The sequence below is a fragment of the Pelodiscus sinensis genome, chromosome 2 (assembly GCF_049634645.1).
Source record: "Pelodiscus sinensis isolate JC-2024 chromosome 2, ASM4963464v1, whole genome shotgun sequence".
Classification (NCBI taxonomy): Eukaryota; Metazoa; Chordata; order Testudines; family Trionychidae; genus Pelodiscus; species Pelodiscus sinensis.
Window position 1 is genome coordinate 31,026,611 of NC_134712.1, and position 16,916 is coordinate 31,043,526.

The 16,916-nt window shown below is 38.7% G+C and overlaps 1 protein-coding gene across 6 annotated transcripts in view; it reads right to left on the reverse strand.

Annotated features, from left to right (window-relative positions):
- Positions 1–16,916, reverse strand: part of OXR1 (oxidation resistance 1) — a 282,681-nt gene that overhangs the window by 72,271 nt on the left and 193,494 nt on the right. For all 6 annotated transcript variants that reach the window (XR_012901266.1, XM_025179553.2, XM_075920223.1 and 3 more), the window contains 2 exons: positions 6,167–6,274; positions 4,259–4,372 (listed from right to left, as the gene is read on the reverse strand). Coding sequence is in view for 5 of the 6 variants with exons in the window: in XM_025179553.2 (XP_025035338.1) it covers positions 4,259–4,372; positions 6,167–6,274 (222 nt within the window). In the remaining variant the exon portion in view is untranslated. The remainder of the gene's footprint in view (positions 1–4,258; positions 4,373–6,166; positions 6,275–16,916) is intronic.

The following is a 16,916-nucleotide window of genomic DNA, read 5'->3' on the forward strand; positions in this document are numbered from 1 at the left end:
TACTGGGAACACACTCCACAATGGTGAGTCAATATAATGGTCTTCTGTTGATATGCATTTTAGTAGTTAAATTCCTGGACTGTCATTGCTCGTTAGAAGTGTGTCATATGGGTGGAAATCATGTAAATATTGCATTTTATTAATATCAGCAGAACAGACTTAAATGGGGCCGTCCTGTTGTGTAGTCTTGCCTTAATCTTTGTATTCATGCCTGTCAGTGTGAAAGAAGCTATTTGCATATATATTTGCATGTATAAGACACCACACTTAAGTTGTGGACCTTGGAATGTACTGAGTGTATCACTGTGGCCCCCTGAGCTTCCAAAGTTGAGTAGCCCTATACTAATGATTTCAAATAGAACATGGTCCCTATCTATGTTCAGCTTAATGTCAGACCTTGATAAGTTTCCTAGTGCAACATGTTTAAATAGAAGAAAAATAAACTGGAATAATTCACCTGGAATAATTCACCTATCTGGTGTTACAAACTATATATAAGGTGGTGCTGACTTACATCAATAGAGCTTGGGCATTTGTACTATTAGTTACATTACCGATGTACTATGGAGCAATATTCATGGTGCTTTGGTTTCACACATATACAAAGATAGATATTTTATTTGTAACCAACACAGAAGTTAAGAAAGGCTGTATTTCAGTGGGAAAAAGGCTGATTCTTTTAACTTTTTGTTTTTAAATACAGAGAATGTTTTGTAATAGTATACAGTTCCTTGATCACATAAATGTTTATTTTTTAGGAAGAATTGTCCTTATGGATCATCATACCTAGAGAATAAGCTTATTTGTACCAAGAGATCTTGAAGGTCCATCTCGATGATAGCTTCTGTTTTATGCCATTCACGCTATAGACCTATCATGCAGATTTCTAAGAGTATGATGCTGTAGTCGTGACCATCCATAAATTTCCAGTGTCAGAATCTCTTGTAGAGAGACTCCAAAGATGGAACACAAGCAGTAATCATGTATTAATATGGCAAGTTACCTTGAAAAATCATAGTTACTCTTTTAAGAATTGCCCATATGGATCCACATTTTCAGAAAGGTAAACAATTATGACTGTCCCTGGCATGGGTCTGAGGAACAAAATTTAAAGTGACAGGAAGACCCTCTGGGTGTCTAGATAATCAAGCTAAGGGAGTAATGCTGCTTAACAATGACGAGTATTCTTTGGGAAAGGGCTCTGTATCAAATAAGCTTGTCAATTGGAAGCTAGCTTCAGCTTTTATATATTATTTTTCAGCAGTCAGTAAAGATAGAAGAGATCTATCAATTTCAATGATCTGCGGATCAAGCCATATATGAATCAGCAAAAGTAACTGAACTGACCTGTATAGTTCTCTGTCTGAATCAAATGAAATAGAAAAAATCCACCCATCCCCAAAAAACTCACCACAACCCAGTAATATATTTATTCCTGGGGTGGGGGGGGAAGGATTCAATGCCCCCGCCCCCCCCCCCAAAAAAAAAAATTCTGTGCACAATATTTTAAAATTCTGGAAAATTCTGCATATTTTATTTGTCAAAAACACCACAATATCATCATTCCAGTTTCAATTATTTTGGCAATTTATTCAAAAACATCTATTAGACAAGTATGTCTATAACAATACCAACTAAAAAAGATTTGGGTAATTTTTTTTATAGATTTCTTCCTAGGTATATTAACACAGAAGTTTGTTGAAATTACCATGCAGAACTCTATTTCCTACACCTGTCAAAAGCTCTTGGGGAGTCAGCATTAATCAAAGAGATGAGGGAGATAAAGTAGCCTGGAGTAAACCTGGAGGCTTCTTGGGAATGGGCAGGAGAAGCACGGGAGGATTGTTAGGGATGCAGACCCTGGCTGATCCCAAGCCTCTCACATTCAGTCAGGCACGTCTACCCTCACCCCACCCCCACCCCACCCTTCAGCAGCTCTTTTCTGCATTACTCCCCGCCCCCACCCCACAAGGACCCAGGATGAGCCAACCCTATTGACTAGTCGTTTAGTCTATAGAAATTCTATCGACTACAGAATTAGCTGTTTACTCATTTCTTAATATTCCTAGTGCCCCACATTTACCCCACTAGCTCTAGAGCCCATTCCACAGTATGTTCCTCTTATTAGTCATTCTGAATCCCAGAGTATGACCCCTCCAGCAGCCTCATGTGCCCTACTCTGTCCCAACGATGAATTTCTACTCCTGGAGGAATTCTTCAGCACTGGATATGCACAAAATCCTCTCTCCCCATTCCCCCTCTCCCCAAAAAAAGAAAAGAAAAATACTTGTACTCCTAGAAATGCTGCAGTTCTACTTATTGCCCACCAGAGGCTGCTCAGGAACCTGAACAGGTGGCTGGGTTCATGCTGCTGGCTGTTCTTTGACAGCAGCAGCTTCTGGTGGGCCCATGGTGGAACTGCAGTACTTCGTGGGCAAAAATATTTTCTGTTGGGGGGGGGGGGGAGGGAATTGGGATGGAGGATGCATGAATTCTACACATCTGTGGATGCGAATACTTTCCCAGAATTGAAAAAAAAATTGAAAAAATTAAAGCTTTTAACAACTATTTGGTGACACAGGGTAGGAGTATTACATGTAGGATTTTTAACTTGCCCATATATCTTGAGCACACAAACCTAATTAAAATATATGTAAGGTCACTTGTGCCTCTACCGCACCTAATACTGTGTAAATACAAGATTGATCTCCCTCCCTCCCTCCTCTTTGAGAAAACAATTTTCAGTAAATGCCCCTTTATGAAAGCAGTAATATTTTTATAGAATATTAGAATTGTAAGGAACCTCAAGACGTCATCAAGTCTCATTCCCTGGCTTCATGGCAAGATCTCTTATGATAGGACCAAGTACCATCTAGATCATTCCCGATAGATGTCTGTCTGACCTGCTCTTAAATATCTCCAATTATGGTGATTCCACAACCTCCCTAGCTGATTTATTCCAGTGCTTAACCAACCTGACATTTTAGGAATTTTTCCTAAAGTCCAACCTAAATCTCTCTTGCTGCAATTTAAGCCCATTGCTTCTTGTCCTATCAGAGGTTTAAAAAATCATGTCTCTCTTTCCTCCTTGTAACACACCCTTTTAGGTACTTGAAATCTGCTATCATGTCTTGGCTCAGTCTTCTCTTTTCCAAACTAAACAAGCCCAATTCTTTTAGTATTCCCTCATAAGTCATGTTTTCTACACTTTTAATCATTTTTGCTGTTCTTCTCTGGAGCTTCTCCAATTCCTCCACTCCTTTCCTGAAATATAGTGCCCAGAACTGGACACAATACTCCAGTTAAGGCCTAACTTAGCACAGAGAAGCAATAAAGAATTACTTCTCAGATCTTGCTCACAACACTCTTGTTGCTCACAACACCCAGAATGAGGTTTGCTTTTTTGCAATAGTGTCACACTGCTGCCTCATATTTAGCTGTTGGCCCACTAGATCTCTTTCTACAGCACTCCTTCCTAGACAGTCACTTCCTATTTTGTATGTGAGATTTTTCTTCCCTAATGGAGTATCTTGCATTTGTCCTTATTGAACCTCATCCTCTTTATCTCAGACCATTTCTCCAGTTTGTTCAGATCATTTTGAATTATGACCCTATCCTCCAAAGCACTTGCAACCGCTCCCAGCTTGGCATCATCTGCTACGGTATGTATGTTTGTTAGGTAGTGCATCAAAATACAGACAACCCGAACCTAGTGGGGAAAAAATACACACACACTAAATTGACTTAAGAATGATGCCTATGATCTCAAAATGATGTATTCCAAGACAAGATTCTTGTACATAAGAATGGCCATATTAGGGCAGACCAAAGGTCCATCTAGCCCAGTTTTCTTAACAGTGGCCAACATCAGTTCATCAGGGTCATTCACAGAGGAAATGAACAGAACAAGTGTATTCATCCCTGGTTGCTCATTCACAGCTTCTGGCAAAACACACCAGTCACTCACTCCATTTTGTGAGGTCCCTTTGAAGAACTTAGTCTGCTTCAGACTGAACTATCTTGAATAATTTTGTATCATCTGCAAATTTTGTCACCTCACTACTTACCCCTTTTTCCAGATTATTTATGAATATGTTGAACAGGTCTGGTCCTCGTACAGAACCCTACAAGGACACCATTACTTACCCCTCTCTGCATACTGAAAACTGACAATTTATTCCTACCACTTGTTTCTTATCTTTTAAGCAACTAATGCACACATCTCCCTAAACACAGAAACAAATATACCTATACTTACGGTAGCCTTGTCAAACTCAGCTTCTGAAGACGTAGGTGACAAAGGACTTATGGGACTAAGAGATGGGGAGCTCTCCACACTAGAAACATATTCTGGGTCAGGAACATATAAAATCTATGAAGAAATGGAACATATACTGTAGTTAGCAGCTATATTAAGTGTTTCATTTATGTTTATTTTTACTAGTTTATGTAGATTTGTTTCATAAGTTTCATTTGTTCTTCTGGAGTTTAAACATTTTAAAGAATAAAATATAGTTTTAGTTGTGAATTACCATTTTATGATCAACACTTATCTAACAAATTAAGCAGTATTAATAAAGTATCAATTAATAGGTTCAAGAGACACAGAATGCATTGGCACAGTATATAAACATAACATACAAAGGGATCCCCCACTGGTTTCCAACATGGTGTGCCAAAAATTGTGCAATGAAACAAGTACCTTTAATAAAGAAATTCATAATATGAGTAAATATATTCCCACACAATGTATTTTTTAGTCTTTAAATAGTTAAAATTTGGAAAGCCTATATTAAGGCTGATTGTTAGCAGTAACAACAGTGCATACATAAGCTAAGTAAGAAATCTGCATCATGCCTAGAAACAATTCAAACTTGTCTCATGTAGTGATAAATACGCTTATGAATACAGTTTAAGCTCTGTTATCTGGCACTCAATTAACCAGTATTTCTGATCTCTCGCAATACAAATCTTCAAATTTAATACAAGTCCTGGTTATATTACCTAGCATGTTATTCAATTGCATATTCTGTACTCTTTTATGCAAAAGAGGCAGAAGACAAGTAAAAAACTGAAATTAGGGCTCTAATAAAAAAGCAGCTTCCATGGTGTCATAGGGTTATTATGATGCCCATTCTCCTACACTTTCCACATTTACACTGATAACTGATGTTGATTATGATGACCCTGTGGCACTGCAAGATCATAAAGTGCTTTTTGAATCCTCAAAGATTAAATTTTGTTCTACGTTGTTTAGTACTAAAGCAATGTGTAGCGTTATAAGTGAACCTACTGCATAGAAAGCTTTACCTGTATACACTTAAATGCTCTAAGAAACCAAATGGATTTGTGAGGATCTATATCCTATTTTTCACTTTATTCATTTGATTGTGTTCTTATTCCTATTGGTATTCCACTGGTAATGTATAATTCTCAATTAACCAAAATATCCGATTGACATTCCCTATTTCACCAACATGCCTGATAAAGTTTGTGCTGTATTTGCACAGTGTACCATTTCTCTGGCATTTTCAAAGAATGCTATTAGTCTATTATTTAGAGTAAATAAGATACATTCATAGGGCACATATTCAGTACATTCATCTCAATTTTAAAAAGTTGGTGAATTATTTCCAGATTCATCTCTTTACAAAGCAAGCCAAAAACTAGTTCACTCTAGATTTATTTGTTCCTCAGATCCACTCTCTTGGAAATGGCATGCACAGTATTGCAGTTTCTGAACAGCTGCAAGCAGCCAGTAAGTCATGCTTATAGCTATAAAAATGCTGCTAACTCCCAATATTTATCCTATTTCCATTTACAAAATAATAAATTTGACTTGAACTTGAAAAAATTCCCTTACGTTTCTCAATATGCTGGCTTTTATTTGTCTTCACAACTTTAACTTAAGAAAAAGAGATAGTAAAGATTGGGTTAAACTGTGAGTAACTCCCAATGGTAGCAGTTACTCAACTGAGTAATCCAAGTGAGTTTCTGGAGTTCACTCACTGAAGAATCTTAAATATATATGCAAAAGATAGGATGCCTTATGTGTTGAGAGAAGCCCATCCCCAAGTTTTCAGTACAAGTGGTAGACAAGCATTTTGAACATCTTCCTATATTTCCCCCATACCCAGTTTATGTTGAGATAATTAATAGATAATACCTGTCCAGGAACAACTGCTCTGGAGAAAAATTTGTTTAACTGAACCAGTTCATTGGGTGTCGTATCAAATTTCAAGGCAATACTGTTTAGAGTGTCTCTTGATTCAACCTGTATCAATGGAAAGAAAAAAAATAGCTCATTTTTAAAAGTGGAAACTTAGATGTTTTATCATGTGCAGTTTGAATTCATACAACTTTTGATGACAATAATATATATAGTGTCTGATTACTTTAATTAGGTATATTGTATTGCACATATGCATGCACAGACTGATAGCGTGTAACAAGGCACTGGCCAGTATCAAGGCCCATGTAAGTATGCTCCTTGAAGATCTTTCAAAGTCACCTGGCTTCCATCTGTACTCCTGAGCAACCGCAGGAGTAATCTCAAACATACAGGGCTCAAGGTTCAGATGCTAGCTCCTATTAAAATAAGAATAAGTCAGCAGGACTGATTTAAATCACCCAAAATCATTGATTTAAATGAAGTTAAGACAGACTATGCTTAGACTGCACTTAATTTTCACTGAACTCACCAACACTTCTGTTTTGAGAAAACAAGTATAAAATGGCGTTCCCTTGGAAAAGCTGAGTTATGCTGAAGCTACTAGGGTATGCTTCCTAGTTCAAACTAGGGATGCAAATGTAGGCGACCGAAATCGCTAATGAAGAGGGGATTTAAAAATCTGCTCTTCATTAGCATGATCTCGCCGGCGCGTTACTCTGCTCAACAGCTGTTTCGAAAGTGAAAGTACGTGCCAGGATGCGCTAGTTCGAACCAAGCCCCTTGCTTCAAACTAACGTTACTCCTCAAAAAATTGAGTTACCTTTTTGTCAGATGAGAAACAGAAATCGGAAGCCCAAACTTCCAAGAAGCAAGAGCTAATAGTTAGGCTGGACAGACTAGAGCCATTAATTCATTTATATGAGACTATAAGTGTATGTGTAGTATGTTTTTTATTACATTTAATTGTAACTTTTTTAAATAAGAAATTTAGTATTTAAAAAAATCAAATTAAAAATAGATTTTTATCCATCCTGTCAGCCAGTTATTTTTAGAGTTAAAAAATATATCTTGAGCAAAACCAGAACATTACATCTGGAAGCAGGAATTATGTAGGAGGAAGAGATTACATTAGAACAAGTCATTTTTTTCAAGATAATGCCTTAAAAATATATATATAAAAATACAAAGAAAGAGTGGGATGATAGAAAGAAAGGAAACATCATAATGAAGCCTCACCTATGAGGAACACCTCAAAATAAAATCTTCCTTAGTTTCTGTGTGGCATCAGTTGATTAAGATAATTACTGTTGAAGGAAACAGATTTCAGTTTCATATGCATCTTCCTATCATGAATGTATATGTGTTAAGAGATAGGGTGTATGCATTACGAGACAGCTGATAGATTGTTATCAAATGCTTACAGTAGAACCTCAGAGTTACGAACACCATGGCTATGTCTACACTGGCGGCTTCTTGCGCAAGAACATCTTGCGCAACAGTTCTGGTGCGAGAAGTTGTGCAAGAACACGTCCACACTGCCATGTGCGATATGTGCTTTTGTGCAACAGCATTCATGGCAGTGTGGATGCTCTCTTGCGCAAGAAAGCTCTGATGGCCATTTTAGCCATAGGACTTTCTTGCACAAGAAACCCCTGCCGTGCGTCCACACTGCCCTCTTGCACAAGAGCCCCTGTGCAAGAGGGCTTACACCTGTTAAAAAAGAAGAGCATAGCTCTTGCGCAAGAAGCCCTCTCTTACCATGCTGTACTGTAAATCTTCTTGCGCAAGAGCGGGTGGGCAGTGTGGATGCTCTGTGGATTCTTGCGCAAGAACAGCTGTTCTTGTAAAAGAACCCACCAGTGTAGACATAGCCCTTGGGAATGGAGGTTGTTCAAAACTCTGAAGAAAATGTGTAGGCTGTTCTTTCAAAAGTTCACAACTGAACATTGATTTAACAACTTCAAATAATTGAAAATTTACTATGCAGAAGAAAAATGCTGCGTTGTACATCTTAATTTAATTAAACAAGCACAAAACCAGTAACCTTATCTTGTCTTTTTTAGTTTTTCCTTTTTAAAAAGTAGTATTGGTTTAACACTTTGTCTCTGCTACTGCCTGATTGCATACTTTTGGTTCTAAAGGATGTAATGACTAGTTTGTTCATAACTCTGAGGTTCTAGGGTACTCTTCTTTTAAACCAAAATTCCTATTTGTAGGGAATCTACTACACATTTAAAAGGGCTATACCTTAAATGAGCAAAGAAATCCTGAGTGCTCTAAAACAGTGGTCCCCAACATTTTGAGGCTGCCACGCGCCCGGAGGCAGGGCTGCTCATGCGCTGCGCACCCGGGGCTAGCACCACACGTGCCGCAAGCCCGCGGGCACCGTGTTGGAGACCACTGCTCTAGAATTCCATTAGATGTGGCACAGCATAAATTGATGTGATTTCTATTTTTTTTAAAGGCATTGATATAGAGGATAGGATGGAAAGCTGAACAGCAATTTCTATAGGAAAAGGAAAAGTAAAGGCAGCCAAATTTTATTTTAAAGCATCATTTAATAATTCTAAACTTGCAATGATTAGATCAATAAACAACATTTGCATCAATAATCAAAACATATAGAGTAGCAAAGAAAAACTGCTGCTTGAGATGTTACAATTTGATTTAAGAATATTTACTTTGTATTTGGATACGAAATGTTGAAAGTTTTTATTTTAATCATTACAATACTAACTTTGTTAATCTCAACAAGATATTAAGTTACTGTTTAGCCCCCAATTTTGTGCCACTGAAATCGGTAAAAATTAAAACACTTAAAAATATTATCCAATATTATAACATAAAAATATCAAATTCTGCCAAACCTAAAAATATTTACCTTTGTTGTAATAATACCATCATAATTCATTTAGCATTGATAATGATTTTGAACAAATACCAAGGTGGTAAATATAATTATGTTTGAACTTACCGTTGGTTTAAGACATGAAGTTGAATGGGGTAGTTGTAAATAATTTTGATTTAAGAATTACTAAAAATATATCAGTTTAGAGAAACAAGAAATAATAGGTCAGCACTTACTAGTTGTTATTTTTACTATCAACTCAGGGGTGTTATTTCCATTATTTAGTTACCAGGGGATTTTTTCTTAACATTTTGAATAGTTTACCAGACAATATAATCAAAATCAAGCAAATTAATTATCTAATAACCAATATAGCATGTTAAAAGAAAAACGAAAACAAACAACTGAACATAAAAGAAAAGATATTACTTCCATTAAAATCTTCCTGATGTTTTTGAGGAGCTGTTAACAGGGTTTATACCTCTTAAGGTTTGCTTTCCACTTAGTAAATGATGACCAAAGTACAGTAAACTTCCGATAATCCGGGACCTTTAGGACGCAGGGGGGCCAGAGTATCAGATATGCCGGACTATTGGAAGGGGGGGCTATGAGGGGTCTGAGGTGGGAGAGCGGTGCTATGGGACCAACCCAGCACCCCAGCTGCTTCGCCCCAGGTGCCCCCAAGTCAGCCGCTGCTGAAAACTGACCAGCGGCTGACTCCGGGAAGTCCAGGGCAGAGCAGCTCCAATTGTCTGGCTGCCTGGAGCACTTCCGGTTCCAGGTGGTGCTGGACTAGCAGGAGTGTCGGACCAATGGATGCCAGACAACTGGAGTTTCACTGTATATTGTTTCTCCAACATTGTGAATTGATTCTTTAGTATATCATTATGCAATTTAATGGGCAAAAGATGGGCAAAATATTTTTCTCTTGGCAGGTGGACCAGTTGACCAAGATCCATTATTAACCACTATATAATTAGCAAACTAAACAATATGAACTACATCCTACATAAACCAGGGAAAATATTTAAACCAGCTGCTTAGAAGCATTTAAGGAGCTGTCTTGAGAAGCCAATTAACCAATGTTAAAAATCTTAAATCCAATTAAACTCCATTGATTAGCCTACTGCCTTCATCTCATATCCAGGACTCCATACTCTTAACTCTTGGTTAGGGATGTGAATGACTAGTCGACATACTAGTCAACTAGTTGCTTTTCTCCCCCCCCCCCCCCCCCCCCAAACCTTGCCACTTCTATCAAAAAGAGGCAGCGGGGCGGAGGGGAGGGAGTGAATGCTTCAAAGCAGCAGCACCGGGCACCACTCAGTGCTGCCACTTTGAAATGCCATGTACAGACCGGGCCAGCTGGCCCCAGGCTCTAAGCAGCACTGCTGCTTTGAAACACCACGTGGAGCCTGACGCTGGAATCCCTGCGGCATTTCAAAGTGGTAGCACCGCATGGATCTGGGGTCTCCCCCAATGACCCCGGGCTCCATGCAGTGCTGCTGCTTTGAAATGCCACAGGTAGCATAGGGCCACAAGGGGACTGTTTGAGTCCCCCCCCCCCCCCCCAGCCCCTTGCTACCCACAGCACTTTCACCTTTGAAGGTAGAAGCAACCTTATCGACCAATCGACTAATTTAATTAGACAATCAAAATTGTATATCCCTACTCTTGGTGATAAAAAGGAGAAACCACTGGAATATTAAAATGATGTTGCAATCTGAAACAAGCAAAATCATTATAAGGTTTTTAAATGTAATCCTTCGGCAATGTGTTAGCTTCTCCTAATTAATTCTTGGAGAGGTTTTCCAGGCTTGATTTCTTGGTCTGGTCTACACTACAGGCACATACCGTATAGCCACATCACTCAGGATATATAAAAATTCACACCCCTGACCTAACCCACTGCGTACACAGCACTACATTGGCGGGAGAGCTTGTCCTGTTGATATAGCTACAACCTCTTAGGAAAGTAAGAGGAAAACTTAAACTATAAACTCTGTCAAATTAAGTGTAAAAATATCATAAAAAAAGCCAAAATGGAGTTTGAAGAGCAACTAGTCAAAAAACTCAAAAAGTAACAACAAAATGTTTTTTAAGTACGTCAGAAGGAGGAAGCCTGCTAAACAAGCGATGGGGCCCTTAGACAATTGAGATGTTGAAGGACCACTCAACAACGATAAGGTCATTGCAGAGAAACTAAACAAATTCTTTGCTTCCGTCTTCACGGCTGAGGATATTGGGGAGATTCCCAAACCTGAGCCATTCTTTTTAGGTGACAAATCTGAGGAATTGTCCCAGATTGAGATGTCATTAGAGGAGGTTTTGGAACAAATTGATAAACTTAACAGTAACAAGTCACCGGGACCAGATGGCATTCGCCCAAGAGTTCTGAAAGAACTCAAATGTGAAACTTTGGAACTATTAACTGTGGTTGGCAACCTATCCTTTAAATTAGCCTCTGTACCTAATAACTGGAAGAAAGCGACCATGATGCAAATATTTAAAAAGGGCTTTAGAGGTGATCCTGGCAATTACAGACTAGTAAGTCTAACGTCAGTACCGAGAAAATTAGTTGACGCACAAAATTGTCAAACACGTAAGATGAACATAATTTGTTGGGGGAAGTCAACATGGTTTCTGTAAAGGGAAATCATGCCTTAGAGTTCTTTGAGAGGGAAGGGGGTGGGTCAACAAGCATGTGAATAAACAGAATCCAGTGGATATAGTGTACTTAGATTTCCAGAAAGCCTTTGACAAGGTCCCTTACCAAAGGCTCTTAAGTAAAGTAAGTAGTCACGGGATAAGAGGGAAAGTCCTTTCATGGATTGATAACTGGTAAAAAGATAGAAAACAAAGGGTAGGAATAAATGGTCAGTTTTCTGAATGGAGAGACGTAATCACTGGTGTCTCCCAAAGGTCTGCCTTGGGACCAATCCTATTCAATTTATTTATAAATGATCTAGAGAAAGGGCTAAACAGTGAGGTGGCAACATTTGCAGATGATACCAAACTGCTCAAGATAGTTAAGATTAAGGCAGACTGTGAAGAGCTTCAAAAAGGTCTCACCAAAAAAAATGATTGGGCAACAAAATGGCAAATGAAATGTAATGTTGATAAATGTAAAGTAATGCACATTGGAAAAAAATAATCCCAACTACATATATAATTTAATGGGGACTATTTTAGCTACAACTACTCAGAGATCTTGCAGCGATTATGGATAGTTCTCTGAATATATTCACTCAGTGTGCAGCGGCAGTCAAAAAAGCAAATAGAATGTTAGGCATCATTAAAAAAAAAGGGATACAGAATAAGACCGAGAATATCTTATTGCTTCCATATAAAACCATGGTACGCTCACATCTTGAATACTGTGCGCAGATGTGGTTGCCTCATCTCAAAAAAAATATATTGGCATTGGAAAACATTCAGAGAAAGGCAACAAAAGTTATTAGAGGTTTGGAACGGGTCCCATATGAACAGAGGTTAAAAAGATTAGACTTTTCCACTTAGAACAGAGGAGACTAAAGGGGGGATATGATATAAGTCCATAAAATCATGACTGGTGTAGAAAAAGTGAATAAGAAACTCTTATTTACTTGTTCTCATAACATAAGAACTAGGGGTCCTCTAGGAGTCCCCAAATGAAATTAGTAGGTAGCAGGTTTAAAACAAACAAATGGAAGTTTTCTTCACAAAGCACATGGTCAGCCTGTGCAACTCCTTGCCAGAGGAGGTTGCGAAGAGCAGGAGTTTAACAGGGTTTAACAAAGAACTAGATAAATTCATGGTGGTTAGGTCCATCAATGGCTATTAGCCAGGATGAATAGGAATGGTGTCCTTAACTTCTGTTTGTCTGGAAATGTATGACAAGAGGGATCACGCAATCATTACCTGTTCACTCCCTCTGGGGCATCTGGCATTGGCCATGGCATAGGACTAGATGGACCTTCGGGTCTGAGCCAGTATTGGCCATTCTTATGTTCTTAAGTAGATTATAAATGCTAAAGAAGAACTCTCCCCCATCATAGGATATCTTCATTATAGCAATGTAGGTTGAACCTCTCTAATCCGGCACTTTTGGGATCTCACTAGTTCCGGACCAGATACTTTGCTGAACCACAAAAAGTCAATATTGTCTAGCAGCATTACCCACACTTCAACTACTTACTGGGCTGTTAGAGGACATTTAGGCGTAAATCATAGCTAAATAACATCACAGAATATCAAGAGCAAGGAGTGATGGCTATAAACAAATTTTATGGGACCACAGGAATCTTGGCCACACCTCTGAAAATGGACATCTGGCAAACTAAAAGTCATTCCAGATGATGGATGTTTCTGGGCCAGGGAGTGCCTACTAGTTAGACTGTAGGTATCTACAAGCATTCACAATCAAATTACTTCCTTTAAAAAAGTGCACGTCTTGCATACTTTAAGTTTGCTTGTCTTTGGGAGATAAACTGCAGAAGAGTTCTACATCTATTATCTTTTAATATTTTGTAGCAAACTGGCTAAGCACGTACTCTCTCAATATTCAATAAATGGAGCAAATAGATTTGTTATGACTTGATACAATTTTCACTTTTTTTCTTAATATGTCTGCATCAACAGTGAGGTCTTTCTTTCACTGATCCCATTACTTTTGGAACAACATGAAGCAAAAGTAAATGTTTATTAGAGATGTCAGTGTATAGTTGACTACACGATTGACCAATAATCCTGGGCTTATCAGTTAATCCTATCTATTACAAACACCTCTCCTGCCCTTGCTGCCTCTGTATTGGAGGCAGCAAGGGAGTGAGGAGGTGGGAGTGCAGGGGGGCAGTGGAGGCTGCTCTGTGTGATGTCTGCACAGTCTCTGTCTGCGGGGTGACAGGGGGCACGCTGGGAGTGCACTGGCCTCTAGCCCCATCCCAGGGACTATCGAATAATCATGTAACCAGCAAGTTTTGATGTTGTTAAATGATTATTATATTAGTTGATATCCAACATTCCTAATGTTTATAAAATGGGTGATGAAACTTCATGAATTACTGCTGACATCTCTAGTGTTCATTTACTGTAGAATTTATTCCAATTTAACACCTCAGCTGATAGATGGAATTTTGACCTAGTTGAAAGGCAGATAAAGTTACAAGAGCTGGTTCCAGCAGTCAGCCCTGTGTGGGGCTTGGAGCAGGAACCCCATGGGCTGGTCCAGCTGGGCTGAGTGGTCTCCTACCCAGAATTCCACTTAGGATAATCAGTTAAATGTTGGATAACTGATTAAACATTAGGATAACAGGAATTTTACATCCTTGTAACACAAGCCATCAACCTCCCCCAAAATAATTCCTAGAGCAAATCTTTAGAAAAACATCAATCTTGATTTTAGAATAGGTACTGATGGCAAATTCACCATGACCATTGGTAAATTGTTTCAAAGGTTAATTATTCTCTTTGTTAAAAATGAACACTTTACTTCCAGTCTGAATTTGTATAGCTCCAACTTCCAGCCACCAGATTATGTTAAATCACGGGTTCCCAAACTGGGGGAGCGTTCCCTCCTGGGGGGACAAGAAGAAATTCCAGGGGAGTGCGAGGCAACCCAGCCTCCCCCCACCCCAAATCAAGTTTTGCTGCCCTGGTCAGTTCCTTTTTTTCCCCTCAAGTTTTGCTGCTATTGGGGGAGGAGGGAAGGGGCAGGGGGTTCAAAAAAAAAAAAAAAAAAGGGGGGCGTGATGCTGAAAAGTTTGGGAACCACTGTCTTAAACCTTTCTCCTCTAGAGTGAAAAGCTCATTATTAAAATATTTGTTCCCCATTGAGATATTGACCAGGAATGTGAAAATGTAATCATGCACATGGTTAACAGATAAGCCTGGCCTCATCGGTTAACATTCATGGTTACATGAGGCCTGAAGTATGGGGTGCGGAGGGGGGGAAGGGGAGAACGACTGAGTCCTGGAATAGTTCAGTTCCAACGGTGCCACCTACCCCTGCCACCCCATGCTAATGACTCTGTACATCCCTAATACTTATAGACTATAATCAAGTCACTCCTTTACTTTCTCTTTGTATTAAGTTAAATAGATAGACTCAAGTAATTGAATCATTTAGGCTATGTCTACAGTAGGAAGGTTTGGTGACAAGAGTGCTGTGGACATGCAAAATTCACCAAGACTGAAAACTGGTGAAACCAGTTTGTCTGCCTCCCATTATTTGGTAATCCGTTCCTCTCTGTCAAGATTAAATTTAATTTAGACTCCTTCCATGTTCAATGCAACTCTTAGGAAGTTGTCATCTATGACATCTGAAATTCCAAGAATATTTTAATACTGGTGGCATGAGACCTTCAGCATATCACCCAAACTGAAGTTCCCCCATGATCACGCTACTGTTTTTCTTACACATGACAGACAGGTGCGTAAGGAACTATTCGTGCTGTTCTGCAAGAATGCTTTGATGCTTGATAGCAGACACCAATCCAAATCTGTTAAGACATTGATCCATAATTATTCAAGATTATTTTCTTCTGCGATATCAATGACTTGGAAAACAATTAATGCCATTTTTGATATTGCTATACTCCTCTTTGGGGCATTCTGTCCTTTCAAAACAGGTTAAAACATTGATTTATCATTCCTGTCAAGGGAATCATCCTACCAAGTGTTCTTAATATCAAGAATATCTAGATCAGAGCTTAATATCTAGATCAGAGCTTTTGAGACCATTATTGTAGTATGTTAGAAGGAATACATTTACTGACAACAGCTAGAATCCCACAATGATATATTCAGGGACAGGCATTCTCTTTGTTAACTAACTCATTAGTTAATAACTGAGTGACAACAATGAACACATGTTGCCAATGTTGAAATAATCTCCAAATTATTCTTGCATATGAAGGAGCAGTAAATGGGTACAACAGAGGGATAAACTTAGATGGTCATGGTCTAATAATTATTAGAATTGTTTTTTTACAGCGTTGCAAATGTCACTTCAGTTTGCTTTTCCCCTCTGCTTGGATAATTGAAAACAATCTTTCATTTCTCTTACAAAACATAATAATGCTCATTTGTACATGCAGATAAAGAAAAGAAGGCAGCAATAAGAAATTTAAGTGCATTTCATTCTGTGCAATATGAACATGCATGTGTTCCTGAGTTGGTAGCAGATCACAGTCCCACAGAATCATAGGGTTGGAAGAAATCTCAGGAGGTCATTGAACCCACCCCCCTACTAAAAAAGCTGGGTCAAGTGTGATACAAAACCACAAATCCCATGATATGTGTTCAATACACCGGCTGCTGAGCTCTATAATTCAGTGTGTGCACATGGAATGGGGGCATGGCAACTTATAATAGCTGCATGACTACACTCATACTGAACTCTTAAGTAACTCAAAACATATGTGCTGCAGATGCACAAATGGGGTCCATTTAATGGAACCCACATTATGCAAACTATATTCCTTCTGAAGAACAATGTGGATCAAATGGTTAGTAACTTAAATAATTCACCTTGTGATGCATAATTTTTCAAGATTTTCTCTATGCCTTGTGGTTTAACAAGTAAATTCTCAAGCTGTTTGCTAGGTTAGATGTTGCTACAAAAAATAATGTATATCTTAGCTAATCCTTATGGCTTGTTTAATTAGTTAACTAGGTTTAGACTATAAATCAATCAAGTATACAGTATAGAACACTGCAATAAGAAAAATCTAGAGTTTCCAGTTGCCACCGAGTGTGATTTTCTATATAAACTTCCGATAATCCGGCAGCTTTAGGACTCAGGGGGTGCCGGATTATCAGATATGCCCCAATATTGGAAGGGGGGCTATGAGGGGTCTGTGGTGGGGTGCGGGGATGCCACCCCAGATCCCTCATAGCTCCCCCCGTTCCAATAGT